Here is a 21,027-nt window from a genome sequence, read left to right on the forward strand (position 1 = left end):
TAAAAAATTTCGATTAATTTTTAATTAATGATCCAATAAAAATTTTAAAATTCTTTCTTAGTAGCCATCTGCTATTCATTAAGGAAAAAGTAATATAAAAATTAACTATACGCTATATTATAATATTCTAGATTTAATGATATGCCATGCGATCGATTTATTCAATGTGTATGTTTTATTATTCATGTTGCAAAATGCAATTTATTGTTAATATGCTAAGCTATAAAAATATTATCATGTTGAAAAATCTTTGCAATTTTCCTTGCACAATTTGTGGATGTTTTTAAATATTTTATATAAGGATTCTATTCCCAACAATTAGAAATGTTTAAAACATTCCAATATTATATTTCTGTAAGAATTTTTAAATACTAAATTTATTTTAATTCAACAAAATAGTCATACATTTAAAGAAAAATTAATTTAATATTGTATATAAATATAATATTGTATATAAATAAATATTTTATTTAATATCCCATTAAAATATTCGAAAAGCATGTCAGCTTATAATACAATCGAGAAAGTCCGCTAGGAAAATGCGTTTTCTTTCAACAGTATTTCCAAATTTTAATGCAGTTTAAATTCCAACATTGATTTGAAGACCATATGCTTAGTTCTCTTTTTCAGTGGTTTTGAATCCTTTTGAAAACCTTATGCATAATCCCAAAGCATTTTTTCCTCTTGATTCCGTAGGGTTAAAACATCGATATATATTATATGTAGAAATAGAGTTACTGGCGATTTCATTGCTTAATTATACATATATATACATTTCGTGCTTAAAATAATTACAAACAACCATGAAGAAACGGCTTACAATATTAAAAAAAAATTAACTGTACGTTACTAGAAAAACAAAAATTATAAAATAATTATGATCGGTGATTTGAATAATTTGGAATTACACAAACATAAGCAATGAGATCTTGTCAATAACTCGAGAAATAAAAAAAAAAGAAAAAAAAAAGAATCGGGCTTTTTTGTTGTAAAAGGTGCAAAGTACTCATAAAAACAAATTTTGAGTTTCACTCAACCACTCTCAATGAGCTAATAACAGACGTCTAAGCCTGTCGATAGAAGTTGAGTACGTGTGGGGTTAAAAGAAGGTCGAGTTAAATTCACTATTTACGTATCGATCGAACAATTTCTGAAATATGGCTTCCTCTTCTTTAATCTCCTTAATTTATCCTTTTAGAAAACTTCCACGCTTCAAAACCATAGAAATGCGGCCATGGAAGCCTTGTTTTCAAATTCGATAGACAGCTTTAAGCATCGGCTGTTTCGAATGCATAAAAAATAATCTTACATATGTTATAAAATTTTGTACTTATTTCTCGACTTTCAGAATTTATATGATTAATTTGTTTTATTTTGTTTTTATTGATTAAAACGGGAATTTAAATAATCAATGGAATAAGACATATTTTAAAACAAACTTTAATATTTTATTTTATTTTTTGTTTTTATTTATTTATTATTTTTGTTACTGAAATGGCACAATGTATAAGCATGCGATATTCAATGGGAATTATCTGAGACCTTTGGAAGATGAGGAAAAAACAATAGTGCTAAGAACAAAGGAGGGGAAAAAACTTGAAAACAAAAACAAAAAGGAGTTACTAACAATAACAACAAAATTTTAATGGTATAAAATTAAATGTTGATTTACCCCCCCCTTCCCCCTCCCCATACACACATCCTAAAGTGATCCAAAATATACTGTGATACTAATTATTTAAAAATACAATACTAATTTAGTGGGAACGTATTCAAAACTTGCACGGATTGAGAATTAAGTACGGAAACTAGAAATTGCTGTTTTATATACTTTGAAAGTATTTTTGGTGTGGAATTGTTTCTTTAATTATTTCTGAATATAGAACTCTAGTTTTAAAAATATATATTTGTGGATAGCTATAATTCTTTAATATAGATTTTATGATTATGTAATTAAATTAAAGTTTAGAAAAAAAATTACTTAGCTTAAATTAAACAGCACAGATTTAATTTTATTAAAATTATAACTCAGAAAAATATCTTTGCTTCATATAAAATATTGATTACGCTAAATAAGAATATATCAGTCTTTCATTTTTAATCACAAGAGTATTTTTTGCGTTATTTGAGAAATCTACTGAAAAGTCACTGTTCTGCTGAGCAAAAATGTCTTCTTGATTTATTTAAGTTTCCTTACTTCCAATTTCAAAAATTAGATTCAAATAGATGAAGAAAAATAATACTTTATTTTATATTTTTGATTATTATTTTTAGCACCTCTGATAAAATTATTACAATAACAGTATATTTACGTAATAAAGTCTTCGTCAATGCGCAAACTCGAGTACGAGGATAGGAAGGTTCGTAGGTGGTATAGTATAGGGAAAAAGCGTTTTCTATCCTTTCATGAAAACGAATCTGCTAGATGTGGTCTTATTATTCACTGCCTCAATTTTCAAGCAGCTTAGAGACCCCACATTGCATGGTTATTCTCTTAAACTTTGTCGTAGGACTCTACGACAAAGTTTAAGTGAATAATCTTGTTCAGAGTAACGGTAATCTTGGCTCAAGTATAAAAAGTGAAGATTTTCTTGGGATTTTCAGTATAATCGGTCCTTGTTTTCAATGTAAAAGTAAGCTTTGCTTCGAGATTTTTAAATTGATAAATAGATGGTAAAAGCACCATTCAATTCAGCAACTTTGTTTAGTGGTATTCTTTGAAGATTTAAATTGGCGGAAGTTGATTAATAACTATATAACTAATATATAAATATGCACAGTACAGCAAGCAAAGTTACAAGAATATTTTTAATGAAATTAAAGCAATCAAATTTTGGTTAAATTCGATTAATTTGTCAAAAAAAGCTTGGAAAATATTCAGACGCCCGCAGAACCAAAAAACATGACTTAATTAATAATTATAATATTTTTTAAGAATTTACATTAATGATTGACAACAATTTTAGGAAATAGTAAAAGTTGGAAACATTTAAGCATATTGAAGTAAACAAAATTTTTAAATTTTATTCCTCAGTTGTTGATTTATTCACCCATTTTTCAAAATTCTTTCCTTTGAAATTTTCTTTTACTCGGGTGTCAGGCTTAAAAAAATAATTAGAAAAAAAAAAAACCCGCAAAATGTTTTTCATGAAAATCAAATATGTAGAATATATTATTTCATTATTGAAAATTAAATCGGAGTTAGAATCAAATATATGACTAGTATTGATCAAATATCAAATAATTATATTAAATACAAGCTGTTAAAATCATAGAACTTTAATCACTAAGAATTATGAAATTTCATAACTCTTACTTCTTTATATTAATAATAATCCAACTTTCTTACTAATAAATTTTGAATACACATTGTATTCTTTTATGATGGATTTTATAAATTAAATTACAAAAACTGCAATCATGTTTAAAATTAGCGACGGTTTACTTGATGTTAAATATCATTCATTTCCTTAAATGGTAACATTCCATTATTTTTATGTTGATCTAGAAATTTAAATAATAATCTTTAACGCGAGTTCGCTAAATTGCTGAAGACAATTTCAATTTAATTATCAATTCCAAAGTTTAAGTTAATAATAAATATAATGGATCGCAAAGAGAATGCTTCTCCTCCTAAAAATTATTTTGTAAATAATTTTAAGGAATTCCGCGATAGAAGAAATAAAATGAAAATAGAAAAGTGATAACATCATCTAAAAATATTTTTTTTAAAAGTCTTTAAGTACTTTAATATTAATTATTAGTATTTTCTAACAGTCATTGAAATAAAAAGTTATTCTATTTATAAGCATTTTCAGTCATATTTAATTAAAATATATCGATAAAATAAAAAAATATTTTTCTTAACTGTTTGCAAAATTTTCCGCAATACTTTTGATAACTAATTTGAAAATTCACTCAAAAAGGATACTATTTGCAAAAGAACTATCCGTAAAAGCATAAATTATACTTTCTACATTGATACATTTTTTTTTGTGTTTAAAAAAAAATTGCAACTTAAGTTTTAAGAAAGAGAATAGTTTAACAATCCTAAAAACTCCATATGTGTTCGATTCTATTGAAAGTGATTGCATTGTTATGTATAAGGTTATTATATGAATTATATACTATATATACTTACAATTTTCATAAGAATTTGTAAAAGAATTTTCCTCTTCACTAAGAATATTCACATTTTATTATTATTATTATGATTATTTATTATGATTATTTCTATCAATATTTCAAGAATATGCAACCAAAGATTTCTTTATCATAAAAACATGATGAATAAATCACAGACAAAATTTAAATTTTAACTTAAATGTTGCCAATAAAGTCGTTAAAAATTAAACTAATCATTGAAAAATCAAGAACATACAGACGATAAAAAATTTATTATCTCAATAAAAGGAATTCTTACTTTTCGTTTGCTGTTTGATTGCTTAAAATTCCTGCCGAATTCTGTTATTTTAAAAAAATATTATTCTCATTTTTACAGTTTCTCTTTTAAGAACGAATGCAGTTAAGATTAAAAATATTTTTATATTTCCGGACGTTCGGTAGGCTTTCAGATGCCAAATTTCGGAACAAATTCTTTGATAATACTTTTTTAGGTATAGTATTATTATATGCAATTTTATATTAATTTTCAACAAAATATATGAAAGTTTCATTAAATTCTGTTAAATTAAATGTTTAAAAACTATAAAAAAATTTAGCTTTAACATTATTTGAGCAGTTTTTATTGTTGCAAAATGGATATATATTTAACTTAAAAAAGTATTTAAACACATTTTTTAAAAGTGAAAAAAATTGCAAAAACTTTCCAACGTGATAATTTAAGTGGATGTTAACAATTTCATTATGAAATATGCGCGATGTGACATAATGATAAAAATAATTCAAAATGCATTTCATGGTGGGTTGTTGGACTTAAAGCTACCAAAGGGTTTACAGGGTTTTTGGGTAATAAACGCTCACCAAGAAAAGGTTTTCAAAATTGAAATTAGAATTTTAATTAAAAATCAATCAAAACTTTTATCAATAATATCAGAACATACAATTGAACAAAAATAAAATTTTCTATACTTTAAAATGAAAAGTTAAGGTTTATTTTGTGTTAACAATTTTTATTTCCACATTGTTTTCTCTCTAATTTTTATAAAATTTTAAAAGTATTCATTAATGCCTTTTAGAATACTTTTGTAAATTTAATTGTTTCAGTTACTGAATTTATATTGAAACTATATGAGATGGATATTAATCAGAATTCGTGTGAACGTTATTGCTGCCATATAATGAAGAACAAAATGGAAAAATAAAATAAAAATTGATGAATCAAACCTGAAACATTATCCTGTCTCGATGTTTCAGGTAGAAGTTCGATTCTTTTTTAATTTATCTATCTTCTTTGCAAGAATTTATAATATACAATTATTATTAAATAGATGTTTAAATGAATCCCTATTAAGTCATTTTGGTCAAATTTTTTTAAATAAAAATTGATACGAATTTATGCATGGATAAAATAATTATTTATTTCTATCTTCAGTGAAAAAAAATATTTTTCTAATAGTTTTAATTTTATTTTTTTAGGGGTTTTGGAAAACAAGGATACCAGTGCCAAGGTAAGGGTTTTCCGGTAATTTCAAATTTTAAGTAGAGTATAATAATGTAGCTAAAAAGCAAGTAATTTAAAAAATTATTTTCATTTTTTTATTTCCTCCAATAAGAAATTATAAAACTGTCTAATAGCGTTTTTTTTTCTAATTAAAATTTCAATAATATTTGCAGAAAACATGTTCTTTATTTTGAAATTTGCTGTCTGTAACTGAAACTAACTACACAGGATAATAAATTTCGGAATTATTTTCGAATTGATTGCTTTTCAAGGAAGAATTTTCATTTATTTCTTTTGAATATTTAATTAATAAATGTATTAAAAATTGTTTTTAAAAATGAAAAATTTAAAACATAAATTTATTATAAGCTTAGTACTTAGATTTAGTTAATATGAATAAAATAATGAACTTTAATATTTAGAAATTTAAAGTATTAATCTGAAAAAAAATCATCGCATCAAAACATCAATAATAATTTTTATAAAATAACGACTAAAGATACCATTATTTAAAAATTGCTAATTTATAAACATTGTTAGTTTTTTTAAATTTACAATTAGAAAGGTGTTAGAAAAATTAACTATTGTGATAGAAAAATATATTATAGAATCTCCTATTTTATCATTTCAAAATAAATAAATAATTGAAATTACAAAGTTTTTAGTAAACCCATTGAGTTTTTAATTAGATGCGAGATTTTATTTTTTTAATTATTCCATTTCTAAAATACGACCTTTTCGATATACTTTTGATATATATATATCTTTTTCTGATTTCAGGCATTTACTTAAATTGACTATTCTAAAAAGAGTTCCTGTAATTTTTCTATTACGTATAATAAAATGGTGTATTCTGTTTTATAGAGAAATAACTTTAATATAGATGTGAGGAAAATAGTGGACTTGCTGCAATCGATTTTTCGAAAAATATTCATTCTGAAATTTTTATCCTGAAAAAAAAAAAATGCAGGAACATTAACATTTTGAAACAGTCATTACTTTTTATCAAGATTTTTTATTTTCCTTTTCTAATTTGTAAATTAACTTTTCCGTCTAACTAGGTCACCTCTTTCTTATTAATCACATTTGTCATTTAATAATTTGAAGAACATAACAATTATAGGATCAATTACTTAATGTAGAGTCCTAAAAAACCTGATTTTTAGATTTTATTAAAAGCTCAAAACAAAAAAACTTCTGATAAGTTTATCAGGAAAATGAATAAATAGTAAACACATAAGCCATTATAAATTTAAAACTAAATCGAATGAAATGATAATTTTTAGAATTTTATCTGTGATTTATAGCGAACATGAAAGCCTTAATCTAAGTGAAAAAGCGATTCGCAAAAATGCTCACTTGATGCTGAGCCATTTTAATTTTGGAATCCATTGCATATTTCGTAAGTGGAAGAAGGATATGATTTTACAGCACAATATAAGATGAGTTATGTGATATGTGGAATTAAATTTAGCATGTCACATGAATAGATTATGTGATTCGAATTTTCATTTCACTTTAAAATAAATTTAGAATGAATTTACCAAATCTATCAGGATGACTTAAAATAACACTGACAAATTAAAATTTCAAATCAGGTCTGCAGTAGTAAATGAGCATCATACGGGAATTTAAAATCGTAAAACGAAACGAATTCGATAACTGCAAAACACGAGCCGATAAATAGGTACTCATGTTTAATCCAAATTACATATTCGCAAAATAGATACAGTAAAGGTGCTGGATTCGCAGGCATAGATCTTATTTCGTAAGCATTGTTCTCCAATGACATTTGGTCTTACTCTAAGACCAGAATTCTCTTCAGGGCAGGGGGTAAGACCCTCATTGGAGAATATTGCGGGAAAGTTTCGGAGAGACCACTCTTGCTGGCTTTAGAATAGCTAATATATGGAAATCCATTTTCGGATGATGAAGCTGTATTAGGAAACGTATAAGAGTCTGTTGCATATATCCGAGAAAATCCAAGAAATTTTGAATAGAAATGGTATTCAATATCTCGTGGGTGGTTCTTGTGAGCCAATATTTTCAGAAAAAAAATTTTGAACCCATTTTACCCTCTCAGTATTATTATAGATATAATTGAAGCAAATATTATGAATAAATTAAATTTTGTTTAGCCATTTTTTTCTTGTATTCCTTGTATTTTGTATTGTCTTAAAAGAATTCTACAGCCTCCTGAAGACGTTAGCTGCATAATTTGATTTTTATTTGTTTTCATGCATCTGATTGGCTTTTTTTTTTTTGAGAATTATTATTTCAAACTAAGCTGTATGCATATTTATATATTCAAAATCATAATATTAAATTGAAAAACGACTTTTTAATGCCATCATAATTTAATTAATAACAAGGCTTTTATTTATTATTTGTCATATTCATATACTATTATTACGCAGTTAGCTTAAAATTTTTTCCGTTTTTGTTTTATTTATTTTTTTAGAGTCGGGAAAATTTGTTTTAATGAAATATCGAAAGAAATGTTTTTCAAATATATGCTCATTTTTTAAAAAATTAAATTTCTTAATTTAGGATCAAACAATTTCCTTTCAAATTTCAAATTTATATTTACATTCTATTCATGCTGAACTTACAAAGTGTCACATTTTTTAAGGCTTCTAAGTTGCTTTATTTCTAATGCTTAGGTAAATCTATATTTGTAGTTTATAATTAATTTAATTGGTGCAACTGACTTAATATGAAATTCAAGTATAATGTAAATGGAATTTTTTCTATTTCAAAAGCTCAGAAAAATTGAAATTGCTAAATACTTATATTATCAGAAATTTTTTAAATATTGGAAAAGTTTTCCTTCGCAAATTCAATGTCCTGATCCAAATAGTACAGGAATATGTTTCTTTAGACCAATATTTTTGAAAACCAATAATTAACATTTTGTTGAATATGTAGAAGTTTACAACTCATCTTTATTGTTTAATAGAAGGGTTTTTAGGTTATGCAGAAATATTTCTTATCATTTAATGAAACATAAAATCTAATCGAATGGAAATAGTTATTTTTAACAGAATAGAATGACATCTACCATTTTCAAAGCTATTGATGATAAGTAAAAAATTACTAATAATACTAAAATTACTAATAAATTTAATAATAGTTGAAAAAATAAGAAATTAATAATTTGCAATTTATGTTAAAACTAATAGACTTTGTTGACCAGCTTGCAAAAAATTAAATTATAAAATTTAAAAATAATTCAAGTATTAGGAGAACAAGCATTTATTTTTGTATAAAAAGTGAAAATAATATTAATTTAAACTATTTGACAACTGTATTTCCTTTGAATAATTTTGAAAAAATTTACTGGAATAACAAAAATAAAATAATGTATTAAGGATCAAGCCCTGACTTCCGATATATAAAATGATTATTTTGACCTCTTCATTGACCTACTGAACGCAAAGACACATTGCTAATGTATAAGCTATGGCAAACATTTGAAGGCTAATCTATCGAAATTGGCTGTTGAGCTTAAAATATAAAATGCTTTAACATATTAATGAATGGACATCAAACAGACGTATTACTGTTATATTAAATCTCACATCGAATTGAATTTTTTCATTCGCTCCCTCTCTTATTAGTATACTTTGGCATATGAAAGGTCCCATTACAATAAATTTCAACCAAAAATCGTAATTAAAAAGCAATTCAAAAATAAAATTTTCGTTATCACATTATAAAAATTTTCAATTTGAAGCGAGTAATTATTCTACTGTACGAAACTTAAAAAATAAATAAATAAAAATATCATGACCCAATAAGCTTGAGTTAGGAAAGAAATTTTAAAAAGTGTTTAATATGAAACTACGTACAAATGAAAATCTATTTGGGAATTAATTTTATTAATGTATCTAAGAAAGCAAATTTTGTATCCCTTTTAAATTTTTATCTTTTTTTTTTTTGCAATCTTTAGACACAACGTAGCGTTGCTAAAAATATTTATAAAAAATATCATTGATGAATCAATACAATAATTCAAACATAGAAATACAATATATCGTTTCGTGCGACAGTTATCATTATGCACCAGTTGAAATCTGAGGAAAAATTGTGCCGCTATTTAATTAATATTATTAAAAGGATATATTTTTTTAAATTTTAAAATGGAGCAAAAAAAATTTTTTTTCTAAGATAATATTTTTTAAAAATCATTTTTGTGAGATAATATTTTTTAAAAATCATTTTTGTGAGATAATATTTTTTAAAAATCATTTTTGTGAGATAATATTTTTTAAAAATCATTTTTGTGAGATAATATTTTTTAAAAATCATTTTTGTGAGATAATATTTTTGGAAAATATTGCCGAATAATATTTGTAACTTAAGTTTTAATTAACTGATATTTTACTTAACTTTTGGACTTTGGAAATCTTACTATGATCTTTAATTTTCTTTGAAGCGCATGTGTGTCAAATTTCATTAAAACTAGACAAAAGAAAATGTATCTTTATCATGTAAAGTAAATGTAAAAAGTATGATGTGTAGACTTTCAGTTTTAAACATTGGGATTGTGCTTCATTTAGCCCCATTAATATCTTCTAATCAGTATCCCATATTAAATTTTTAATCGAAATTAATTATTAACTTACAGATATTTTAGCTATAAAATACTTATAAAATATATAAGCATGGTTCTCATATTCTTTTAAAACTTTTCATAAATGCAGCGGCGATTGGTTAGACGCCGCGATTTCAAAAGCATATTTTACGTTTTTGTTAATAACTTACTTTTGATAATGTGTAATCTCCTGGAAATAACAATAAACTATATTTAACTGATAACAATAATGTTAATTTATAAGGTAATCACTCTATTCTCAATATTTTAAGGTTTAAATTTTTTTCACTTACATTACTTTCTGAGAGTAAGAAAGTATTTTTCCATTCCATTTAGAAGTTGTAAATAAATGCCCTTGAAATTAAAATAAAAGACGGATAATTGCTGTTGAAAATTCCTTTAACTAGTGATACCAGCAACATCAGAAATCAATTGGGATGGCAATTTATCTCTTTAATTGGAAATCAAGCGATTGAATAAATCTTAAGGGCAGGATGTTCTAATTATTTTTTTTAAAAAAATTAAATCTTGAGTGAAGATATATACGGCAAAGTGTAGAACACATTGTTGGCCACATTAATGAGATTCTGCATTTAAATCTTCGTTAATTCTATTTCTGCTCCTTTGGAGGTCAACTCCTTTTTCTTTAAGATTCATTTAATCCTGTTTCTGTGGCCTTATCATTTAAGAGCAAAAAGTTTTAGGTTTCATTAAATTTCACAACTGACTTTTCCCCATAAATAATTAACATATTTAAGACGGATATGCATCAATCCAGTTTCCTTTTAGCTTTCAGTTGATACTACTAAATCGAAAGTTACGTGACTATGATGGAAATGACTTAAATCATAATTTTAATTAAATTTCTAAATGTAAAATAAAATTTGAATCTTTATATAAATTTATGTATGTATATCATTTTGGTATTGTAATTGTTTCGTCATTTCAAGAACATAACCATGAAATAAAAAGTCAAAAGTGATTACAACTGCGTTGCTGAAAGTGGTGTAGTGTTTCATCTTTTCGGTCTTGTTTTAAAATTTTAAATATTTTCAAACACTTGACATAACCATAAATCTTGTCTGTGCTTAGAAAATCAGCCTACGTTTCTCTGAATATATATTTACTAATTTCATCAAACGCGAAAATAAAAGTTTTTAGTTAAAGACAAAATTATGATACATTAGCGATTGTTTTTTGTGATTGTTTTAGAGAAATATTACAAGTGAGGTTTTGATTATTCATAGAGAACCAACCACAATGTAAAAATTCCCAGTACAGTTAGACCACCCCCGTCAGTAGTATTCGGATAAATTCAGGAATACGAATGTCATGATAGCATAAACAGGAATTATGATTGAATATTAAAGACCATCACCGACCACTTTCTTGTTCTTCCATTAAGAGGCACATCCAGTCATCAACAAAAGAGCAGTAAATCAAACACCATTTCTGTACCCACCAGAGAAGCAACGAGAACCAACCACCATACCGGAAGCTTTTTGAGGTGTCTCAGGAGGGATCCACGTTGAACATAATCACAAACAGACTACTCCGACTCTCCCTAAAGCACACGGATAAAACTGAATGACCGGACCACCGCGGCAGCAACACTGGTGGGAACTGTGGTTGAGTCCTAGGGCCATCAGCGATCACGGTACAACTCAGAAGAGCGCAAACAAATTTTAAAAATTAAATATTTTGAAATTTCACACGGATAAAACTGAATGATAGGACCACCGCGGCAGCAACACTGGTGGGAACTGTGGTTGAGTCCTAGGGCCATCAGCGATCACGGTACAACTCAGAAGAGCGCAAACAAATTTTAAAAATTAAATATTTTGAAATTTCACCCGGATAAAACTGAATGACAGGACCACCGCGGCAGCAACACTGGTGGGAACTGTGGTTGAGTCCTAGGGCCATCAGCGATCACGGTACAACCCAGAAGAGCGCAAACAAATTTTAAAAATTAAATATTTTGAAATGTCACACGGATAAAACTGAATGACAGGACCACCGCGGCAGCAACACTGGTGGGAACTGTGGTTGAATCCTAGGGCCATCAGCAATCACGGTACAACCCAGAAGAGCGCAAACAAATTTTAAAAATTAAATATTTTGAAATGTCACATGGATAAAACTGAATGACAGGACCACCGCGGCAGCAACACTGGTGGGAACTGTGGTTGAGTCCTAGGGCCATCAGCAATCACGGTACAACCCAGAAGAGCGCAAACAAATTTTAAAAATTAAATATTTTGAAATGTCACACGGATAAAACTGAATGACAGGACCACCACGGCAGCAACACTGGTGGGAACTGTGGTTGAGTCCTAGGGCCATCAGCGATCACGGTACAACCCAGAAGAACGCAAACAAATTTTAAAAATTAAATATTTGGAAATGTCATGCTTATTAAATAATTTTTTAAAATATGTTTATTTTTTACAATTATAGTTTATACTGTGAAAGCCGATTTTATAAATATGAAGAATACAGACAATATTTTATTATCAAATTCATAAATATAAATATATTACATGATGTGACAGCAAGCTTTGTCTCTATATATCCCATATTATTAACATTTAAATATATTGAAAGAGTCATGTATATTACATTTCGAAAAATCATTATGTGATTGAAAATTAGAAATTAATATGATTACTCGCAAATCTTTATTTCGACAGAAAGATTAAAAGAAGATTAATTTAGTATGAATGGATTACCAATATTGAATTATTACATTTAGGTTAGAAATGAATTCTTATCTCTCAATATAAAACATGGTTACTATTGATTCATTCATATTTCATCGAAAAGAATTTTACATAGAAAAAAATATTCATCAACTTTCTTATTGGGTTGAAAATCATATTGTCCATAATAATTTTCTTAAAGAAATATTTAGTGTGATTATTCCGTTCTTATCCTATAAATAAAGATTTTGAACAGCTTTCATCGATACAAAATCTTGAAACTTTCTTATATCGATAATAAATCATTCTATCTGTCATTCTATTCTATCTTCTGTTCTGTTACAAAAATATCTTTTTTCTGAAAATTCTTCGCTTACCTTTTTTTTTCTACTTACGATCCTTTTTCTGACAGAAAATTTTTTCACAACTCCGTTTTTTTTTTAAAAGATTGAACTCAGATTTGCTGGATTTACTTTTCAAATCTGGAAAGTAATAAGAAAATGAAATTAATCAACAATTATTTAAAGAAATTAAATTATATGCAAATATTTATCAAAATTCAACGTTTCGACCTTTTTTTCTGATTGAAATTTTTTTTACAGTTACAGTTTTTTTTTTAAAAAAAGATTTAATTTCGATTTACTGGAAATACTTACCTAATCTGGGAAATAATATGAAAATGAAATTAATCAACTATTATTTAAAGAAAATTAAATTATATATAGGTATTTATCAAATTTCAAATTCATATTTTCAACTAAATTATTTTTTTAAACTAATTTTATTTGAAAATATTGAAAAATCTTACCGAGTAAAATCTTTGCATCAGTATTTTTCTAATCAATGCACATTTTTTGTAATCTTGAAGTAATTAATACACTTTTATTGAACAATTCTTAAATTAATGGAACAATATAATTTCACCTAGATTGGTAATATTAACTAGCACTTAAAAGAATAATTTATATTATAGGATGCACGTCTTTAATATATATATATAAAATAATGAATTATTGTTGATATACAATCATTATAAGAAAAAAAATTTATTAAATTACAATGTTGAATTCTTTGTATCCAAAGTCTACGGAAATTTCAGCTGATATAATTTAATAAAAAAGAACAATCAAAGAGTCCAGCTTTGCACATAAAAAGAAACCCGAAGATTCAGCTGTGTAAATAAGTTAATGATCTAAATTCTACTTAGAGTTTAATTGTGCAAATACTTTTGTTTTGATGAAATAATCGTTTTATAGACTTTTTCTTCTTGAGATTTTTATATAATCTATTATTATTACATCCACCATAAGCTTACTACGCACACAAATAAACATCTCAACAAAAGTTCTAATATTATCCTTTGTTTTAGATATAAAATTTTGTTTGTATATCTATTAGAATAGATCAAGAAAAAAACGTTCAGTGAGATTTTTAAAAATTCTGCAAAAGATCAGCTGGTTCTCTAGGAATAATTATTAAATTTTACTTCAATTAAATTTGAAGATTTTAATTTTTTCAACAAAGTGTGTTTAAGTATGAAGTTGCAACAGACGTTAAAGCTTTATTATTTTCATAGCTTTACACTTCTTCTGTTTATGGCATCGAAAAAGTTTTCTAGTGGAATCGTGTTTTATGTCATTATAATGTCATTAAATATTTAAATACCTGAAAAATCTATTTCAAGTTGGAAATTGTCTTTCGTAGCAATGTAATTGAATAATTAAAAAAAACCATTAATAAACTGCAAAGGATTACTTTTTTTTCAAATTTACCTACTCATATCTTTAATATTTCGCTAAAAAAAATTTTATGATGAAAAAAAAAATTTTTTTTATAGAATTGTTGTTATTAGTACTTGGCATTCTTCCCGATCTACGAACAAACCGTCGAACAAGAAATAGGGAATGGCATGGAGTACTCAGATTTGAATTATAATTTTCTTAGAGATCAATGTTTGTTTAGGGCGGATAGAATAATCAGAGTATATTCAAATTATAACAAGAAGGACATGCATCTTTTCTTTCTTTTTTTGCATGCGACCAATGGAAATTTTCTGTTCCGCATGTTACGACAACTGCGATGAAAGTTTTCTTGATCCATTCATTTATGAAGACTTTCTTAGGGCTGAAAAATGTATTTTTCACGTTTAACGTGTTTGATTGCTACCTTAAATGCATTTAAAAACTTGTATACTGTCCCTATTTTCAGTATTTTAAATAATAAGAGAAATTAGAGTCAGTCCACTTTTTTGTTATTCAGCTAATATAAAGAAGCGGTTATGCAGTTTGTTTATTATTATGATTTAGCTGTAAATATTAGAAAAAAAATATCTAATTGACCAATTTTGTCCAGGTGGGTCATATAAAAATTTTACAAGTGTAACTTTGCGTAATTTGATAGCAGAGCTATTTCATTACCACGTACTAATTTCTCACTTTATTTTGAACATTTTTGCAACTTGTTGCCCTTATTTATCTTCAATTTAAAAAAATGGTTAAAGCGCGTTTCAATTTCATTTTGTTATATCATATATAATGACTTATTTGTTGCCAATAGATTATTTTGCATATACATGTTTAACACAGAGATATAGGCTATAATAATGAGTAGATTGCCATAAAAAAAATAATGCTCCTTCGGAGATTTAGGTTCTAATGCTTTTTGACAGAGTCTCAGTTTTCGTATTAGAAGATCATAGATTTGAGAGCTGATTTCACAGAAAATCTGCCATGAGTATGATTTATGTTGAAGTTGTGATCCATAGTTAAACGTTCCATGATTGAAAACTAAATAAACTCTCTTAAATGTTCTAAATTATTAATGGTAGTTCAAAATCATAAAGCTGGTTTCCAGTAAGTCTTCAGAATTTCACTTTAATATAACGAAGGAAAATAATATCTAATAATAAATTTGAAATGCTTTTTTTAACCCCTTTCTGCACTTTGATGGAGTTCCAGTTCATAACTTACTCAGTTTCCTATGCCGTAATGATAACCAGTAGCGGTGAAAGCAGTTTGAAATGGATTAAAAGCTTCCGTCATGCTCTATTGAGTGAATAATGGCTATTTTATTGAGTAGAAATGGAGTAAAAGTGACCTTTTGCCAAGATTTAAGTGAGCCATGACGTTCAAGGTTAATGTGAAGAAGAATCTGAATACTTTTAAATTTGGGATGGATTTGAAACTAAATTTTCTGTGTCATACATCTTCCGCTTTTGAATTAAAATTATGTTTGTTTTTTGACCATTTCTCATATAAGCGATTCTTTTATTTATATGCTGGATAGGAGGTTTAATTTATAATCAAACAAAGGGACGGAAATGCAATGACTTACTAATTTTTATCTTATTCATTATTCATATTTTGACCTCTGTACATATAGTTAAGAGTTCGATATATTATTATTGTTTATTTTAAAAATTTCACTATGAATTTACAAAATAATAATTTCACTATCATTGCATTTTCACTGATTTCCAACAAGTGATTTCATTAATCGATTTTATTATTTTATAGAAATTTCTGATACTGTAAAAATAAAGTTAAAAGCCAGTAAAAATTCTTATTTTATCACATATTATAAAATAAATAATTTAATCGTCATTTATAAATGAAATGTTAACCAAATGCTTCAAATCAAAATCACAGGTTAACCATTGTATTTGCCTATAAATAATAAAAATTCTGTAATAAATCAGTGAGAAATTTCTCTGCAGTTTAGTGCTTTCTCAAGTTAAAACTTTAGAAATTGATTTACATAATTGTATTTTTCAGTAAAGGGGGAATTCTTATGCTTATAAATAGTGATTTAAAATCATCAAAATAAATAAATAAATAAAAATAAATTGGAGGGTATAAAGTTAAAAATTGCACGATACTACAAATGCTTTAGCAATTGCACAACTAATTGCTTTTGTAAAAAAATATTTAGACTAAATGGCCAGCCATCCCAAATTTATGACTCCATTTCAATTATAAACTATTTCAATAGTATTATCTTTTTTTTCAAATAAGATCACTCTTGTTTCTTTATTTATTACAAGACTGTACCTTTACATCAAACGAATAGTTTTAAAATGCCTTATAAAGAAAATAAATGTTTAAAAACTTGTTACATTGAAAGCTGGAGATTATAATCAGAATATGGCAGGGATTGTCGAATTTTTCAATTTCTAAAATACAGGATTGGTCTAGTTGTGAACGTCCGTTTTAGATACAATACAGTTTTGTAGTCTCAAATTGCGATTGTGCATTTTGAATGTTGCTTCTGATTCCAGGTGAAACCAAAGATCTTTAAAAGTCCAAAAACAATAGCGAATCCCTTAAAATCTCAAAAATCGTAAAATTTAAACATTTAAGAATATGATTGGGGGAGGCTTAATCTGCCTTGCACCAAGAACATTCAGCAAAGATCCTCCGTCCGTGTTGGAAGGTGAGGGATTTGGTGTGTCCACTCAAAAGACGAGAGCTGTTTGCTGTTTTCTAGAGATATGACGGTGACGGTGGTTCAGACGGTGACACCAACGGGACTCTTACCAAAGTACCAAGGTGGGACTCTCCAAAGTGTACTCGACTCCATCTTTTTGATAGAGGAGATTTCAGAATATGTTAGTGTTCCATCACCATGGAATATGTCAGCAGAGGCAGTCTTAGCTAAGTTATCCGCTATCTCATTACCATTTAAACCAACATGTGAGGGGACCCACTGAAAGCATTTGAATGTTCTAAAGATTTTCCTCCGTTTTGTGTGCAGTTTTTGCGACAGAAAAGTTGACTTTTTCCAATAGATGGCACTGTAAGTGATCTATCTGATTGAGTAGTGTTTAATCATTTCATTGTATCTAGATACTACTTCTATTGTTATAGCTATCGCTATTCAGAAGCTAAAGCCTTATTCGTGGAAACTAAGTCTCAGTTGGACATTCTGTATAAACTATTCTGCGTTGTCCATTGGATTTCTATTGTTAAATGCAGCATTAACAAAAACTTCGAGGCATTTTCAACGAATATAGACTTAACCTGCAAATTTCCCTTGCAAAATTATGCTAGTCAAAATAACTTTAAAACAGATTTGCTTTAGATGATCATCGTTCTAATATTAACTCATTGAATTACCTTGTTGTCATAAATTACCTTATTTTATAGTTCATATTCTGTAAACATATTTTATTGACAAATGTATCACAGAAAATAGAGTCTATAATACAATTTTGCAACTTACTTTATATATATTATGTTATGCACTATAATTTTGGGCGGCCGGAAAATAGCTGTATTTGTAAACTAGTGAAATAAAAGTGCGTAAGTTAAAAAATGCGCGAGAAATTCTTTAGTAAAAAATTACTCCAAAGACTTCCTTGTTAAAGCTGTTAGGATTAATTTAAATGAATAAGTCAGCAGCTTATCGTAATTCTTTGCACAAAGAACATCCTCTTTTTTTGTTCGTAGTTTCTGATCTTCAACGATTGCTAGTACATATACGTCTTTTGCTGTTCCAATATTTGAAATATTAAAATGTTTTTAATTTGTACTAACTTTTCAATGTTGGCAAAGAAAAAATATGTACGCCTTGATTCTTTCAATTGTATCTCCACAAAAATGAAACCAAAGTTATTGTATTTTTAAACGTTCATTGAATAATTGTCTTTATAAAATAATGCATTGAAAAATAAATTAATTTTTATAAAATTTAATTTTTTATTTTATAAATGAAACTGCTTGAAAATACGTTGCATATGCATGCATATCAAATTATTATTAAAATAATTTGAAATAATCTAGGAATTTAACTCCACCACAGTTTTTCGAATAATTGAAATCGTTTCTGATGATTCATCATGATCAACATTGTTATTAGCAGCCATTGTTATCGTCAATCTCTCTATCAATCATAACAACAAACTGATTTACTTTTAAAATTAACATTGGTGACATTTCCACATATCCTCTTGAATATAATCTACAGCTTAAAGGAGTTCAATTACAGTAATGGAAGTCCTGTCCTTTTTGGCTATTCGAAACTTTAATCAACATTATATGCAAATTTCTTGAACTGTCATATACTTTTATCTTTCTTTTAATGCAAATTAGTCAAAGTGGAACTGAATAATTGGAGAACACGCAACTGAATGTTTTATCTTCAAGGGAAGAATTATTTAGAGCTAAATTCGTGTGAAATCCCCCCCCCCCCCAATATCGACTGCCTTCTTCTGGAGAATTTGTGACTAAAAACAGTAAATCTTTGGAAGTATTGATGATGTCTGTTTATTGTAACTTATAAAAGTGATCTTATTTTTAAATTTTTTTTCTGTAATTGGCTAATGAGTTTTGCTTCATAGATAAAATATTTCATGATATTTTTATTCATTTTCAGGCTTATTTAATTTATCTAAGAAAGAAAGAATTCTTCATAAATTAATCAATATATAATGTTTAATCTATCTCAGAGCGATTAAAACAGTTCTATTGCAAATTTTGAAACTGTAATAATCCGGTTTAATTTACTTCAAGGATTTTAATTTCTGTTTCATGTCAATGCACGATAACCTTAAAAACATACATCTTTTGATTAATACCACAGAAAATAAAAATGGGAGGATCTTCTTACATTTATTTAATAATTAATAACATCATTTAAATAATTTCAATAATATAAAATATTGATTTATTATCAGTATGGGCATTTTATCTTCAATTTGATTCTTGACCAGTATTATTCAGAAATATGCTGACCAATATGCACTTGACCTGTGAATTGCTCGTTGTGACCCACTAGATATTTTTCTGATTGTTATCCAAGCGAGACACAAATGTGGATTCGTTTCAGCCGAAAGTCCTCCAGAAGTCAACCTACTCTGATAGTAAACTATATCAAATTTCCACATATTCCACATGCTCCAAAATCCTTTTAAGAAGAGACCGAGAAGAGAACAGAAGAGATCCTACTACTAACTGCAAAAGCTATTTAAAGATTATTTTTTAAGATACGTTATAAACAATATAAAATGTCAAATTAAACTAAGACAAATAAATAAAGAAGAAGAAAATAATTATAAAAAAAAGACAGACTTCTTTCTTTTCCCACGCATCTGCTTGACCTTCATTCCAATAAGCCATTCGGGTACAAATATGAATATTATTTACTTGTTTTCACATAAATTTGAAGATTCCGTCGAGAATTCACTAAAAAATACCAAATTGACTCACGATGGAAATTTCCAAATATTATTTATAGCATTTATTTTAATTTAATTAAAGTCCATAAATTTAATAATAATACAACTGAAATTAAATATGTCATAAAATTAGAATTTTTAAAATTCTGAAAAACATTACTTCTTAAAAATACACTCATGTGCATAAATTAAGGATAATGCAAGTTCAGGAAAAGAAAGAGTCAGAAGCAAAACAAATGTGACTAATTTGTAAGGCCTATTTACTAAACAAAAGGTAAAGAGCAAAAAAGATGCTATATGTTTGCTATCATTAATAAAAATTGCGATTTTTTTCTCCCTGGAGCAAATTATAAAAAAAAAACAAACTACAAAACAAATTATAAAAAAAACCAATATTACATGGTTGGTATGATGGTTAATACATAGTACGTCTTCCATACGATGCAATACAGTACGTACAGCGCCCAGGCATGCTAAGTATCAAATTATCGATCTGATCTTAGGGAATATTACACCACTCATCAAGCAATGCTTTCCGAAGTTCCGGTAGACATGTAGGAGGTGGTTGACGGGCTGCAACTCGTCGGCTAAGCATGTCCCACACATGCTCTACTGGATTCAAGTCCGGCAAGAATGCTGACCAATCCATACGGGTGATATCCTCCGATCGAAGGCATTCGTTACGATGTTTTCTCGGTGTGGACGTTGTCATCCATAAACACGAATTCTGCGCCCATGGCGCCCCAAAACAAACGTACATGTTGTTCCTGAATGACGTCCCGATAGATCTGGCCTGTCATATTTCCAATTTAAACATGCAGGTCAGTTCTGCAATCCAGAATAATTCCTCCCCAAACGAGCAATCCTGCACCACCGTAACGGTGTCGTTCAATGATGTTCTTTTGGTGGTAACCGGTGCCTGGATCTCTCC

The 21,027-nt window shown here is 27.3% G+C and overlaps 1 protein-coding gene across 1 annotated transcript in view; it reads left to right on the forward strand.

Moving 5' to 3' along the window:
* LOC129983940 (protein kinase C, brain isozyme-like) overlaps nucleotides 1–21,027 on the forward strand; it is a 113,704-nt gene that overhangs the window by 29,018 nt on the left and 63,659 nt on the right. Inside the window, exon 2 of the mRNA XM_056093668.1 lies at nucleotides 5,599–5,630. Within this exon, the coding sequence (XP_055949643.1) occupies nucleotides 5,599–5,630 (32 nt within the window). The remainder of the gene's footprint in view (nucleotides 1–5,598; nucleotides 5,631–21,027) is intronic.

Source organism: Argiope bruennichi, chromosome 9 (assembly GCF_947563725.1).
Source record: "Argiope bruennichi chromosome 9, qqArgBrue1.1, whole genome shotgun sequence".
Lineage (NCBI taxonomy): Eukaryota > Metazoa > Arthropoda > Arachnida > Araneae > Araneidae > Argiope > Argiope bruennichi.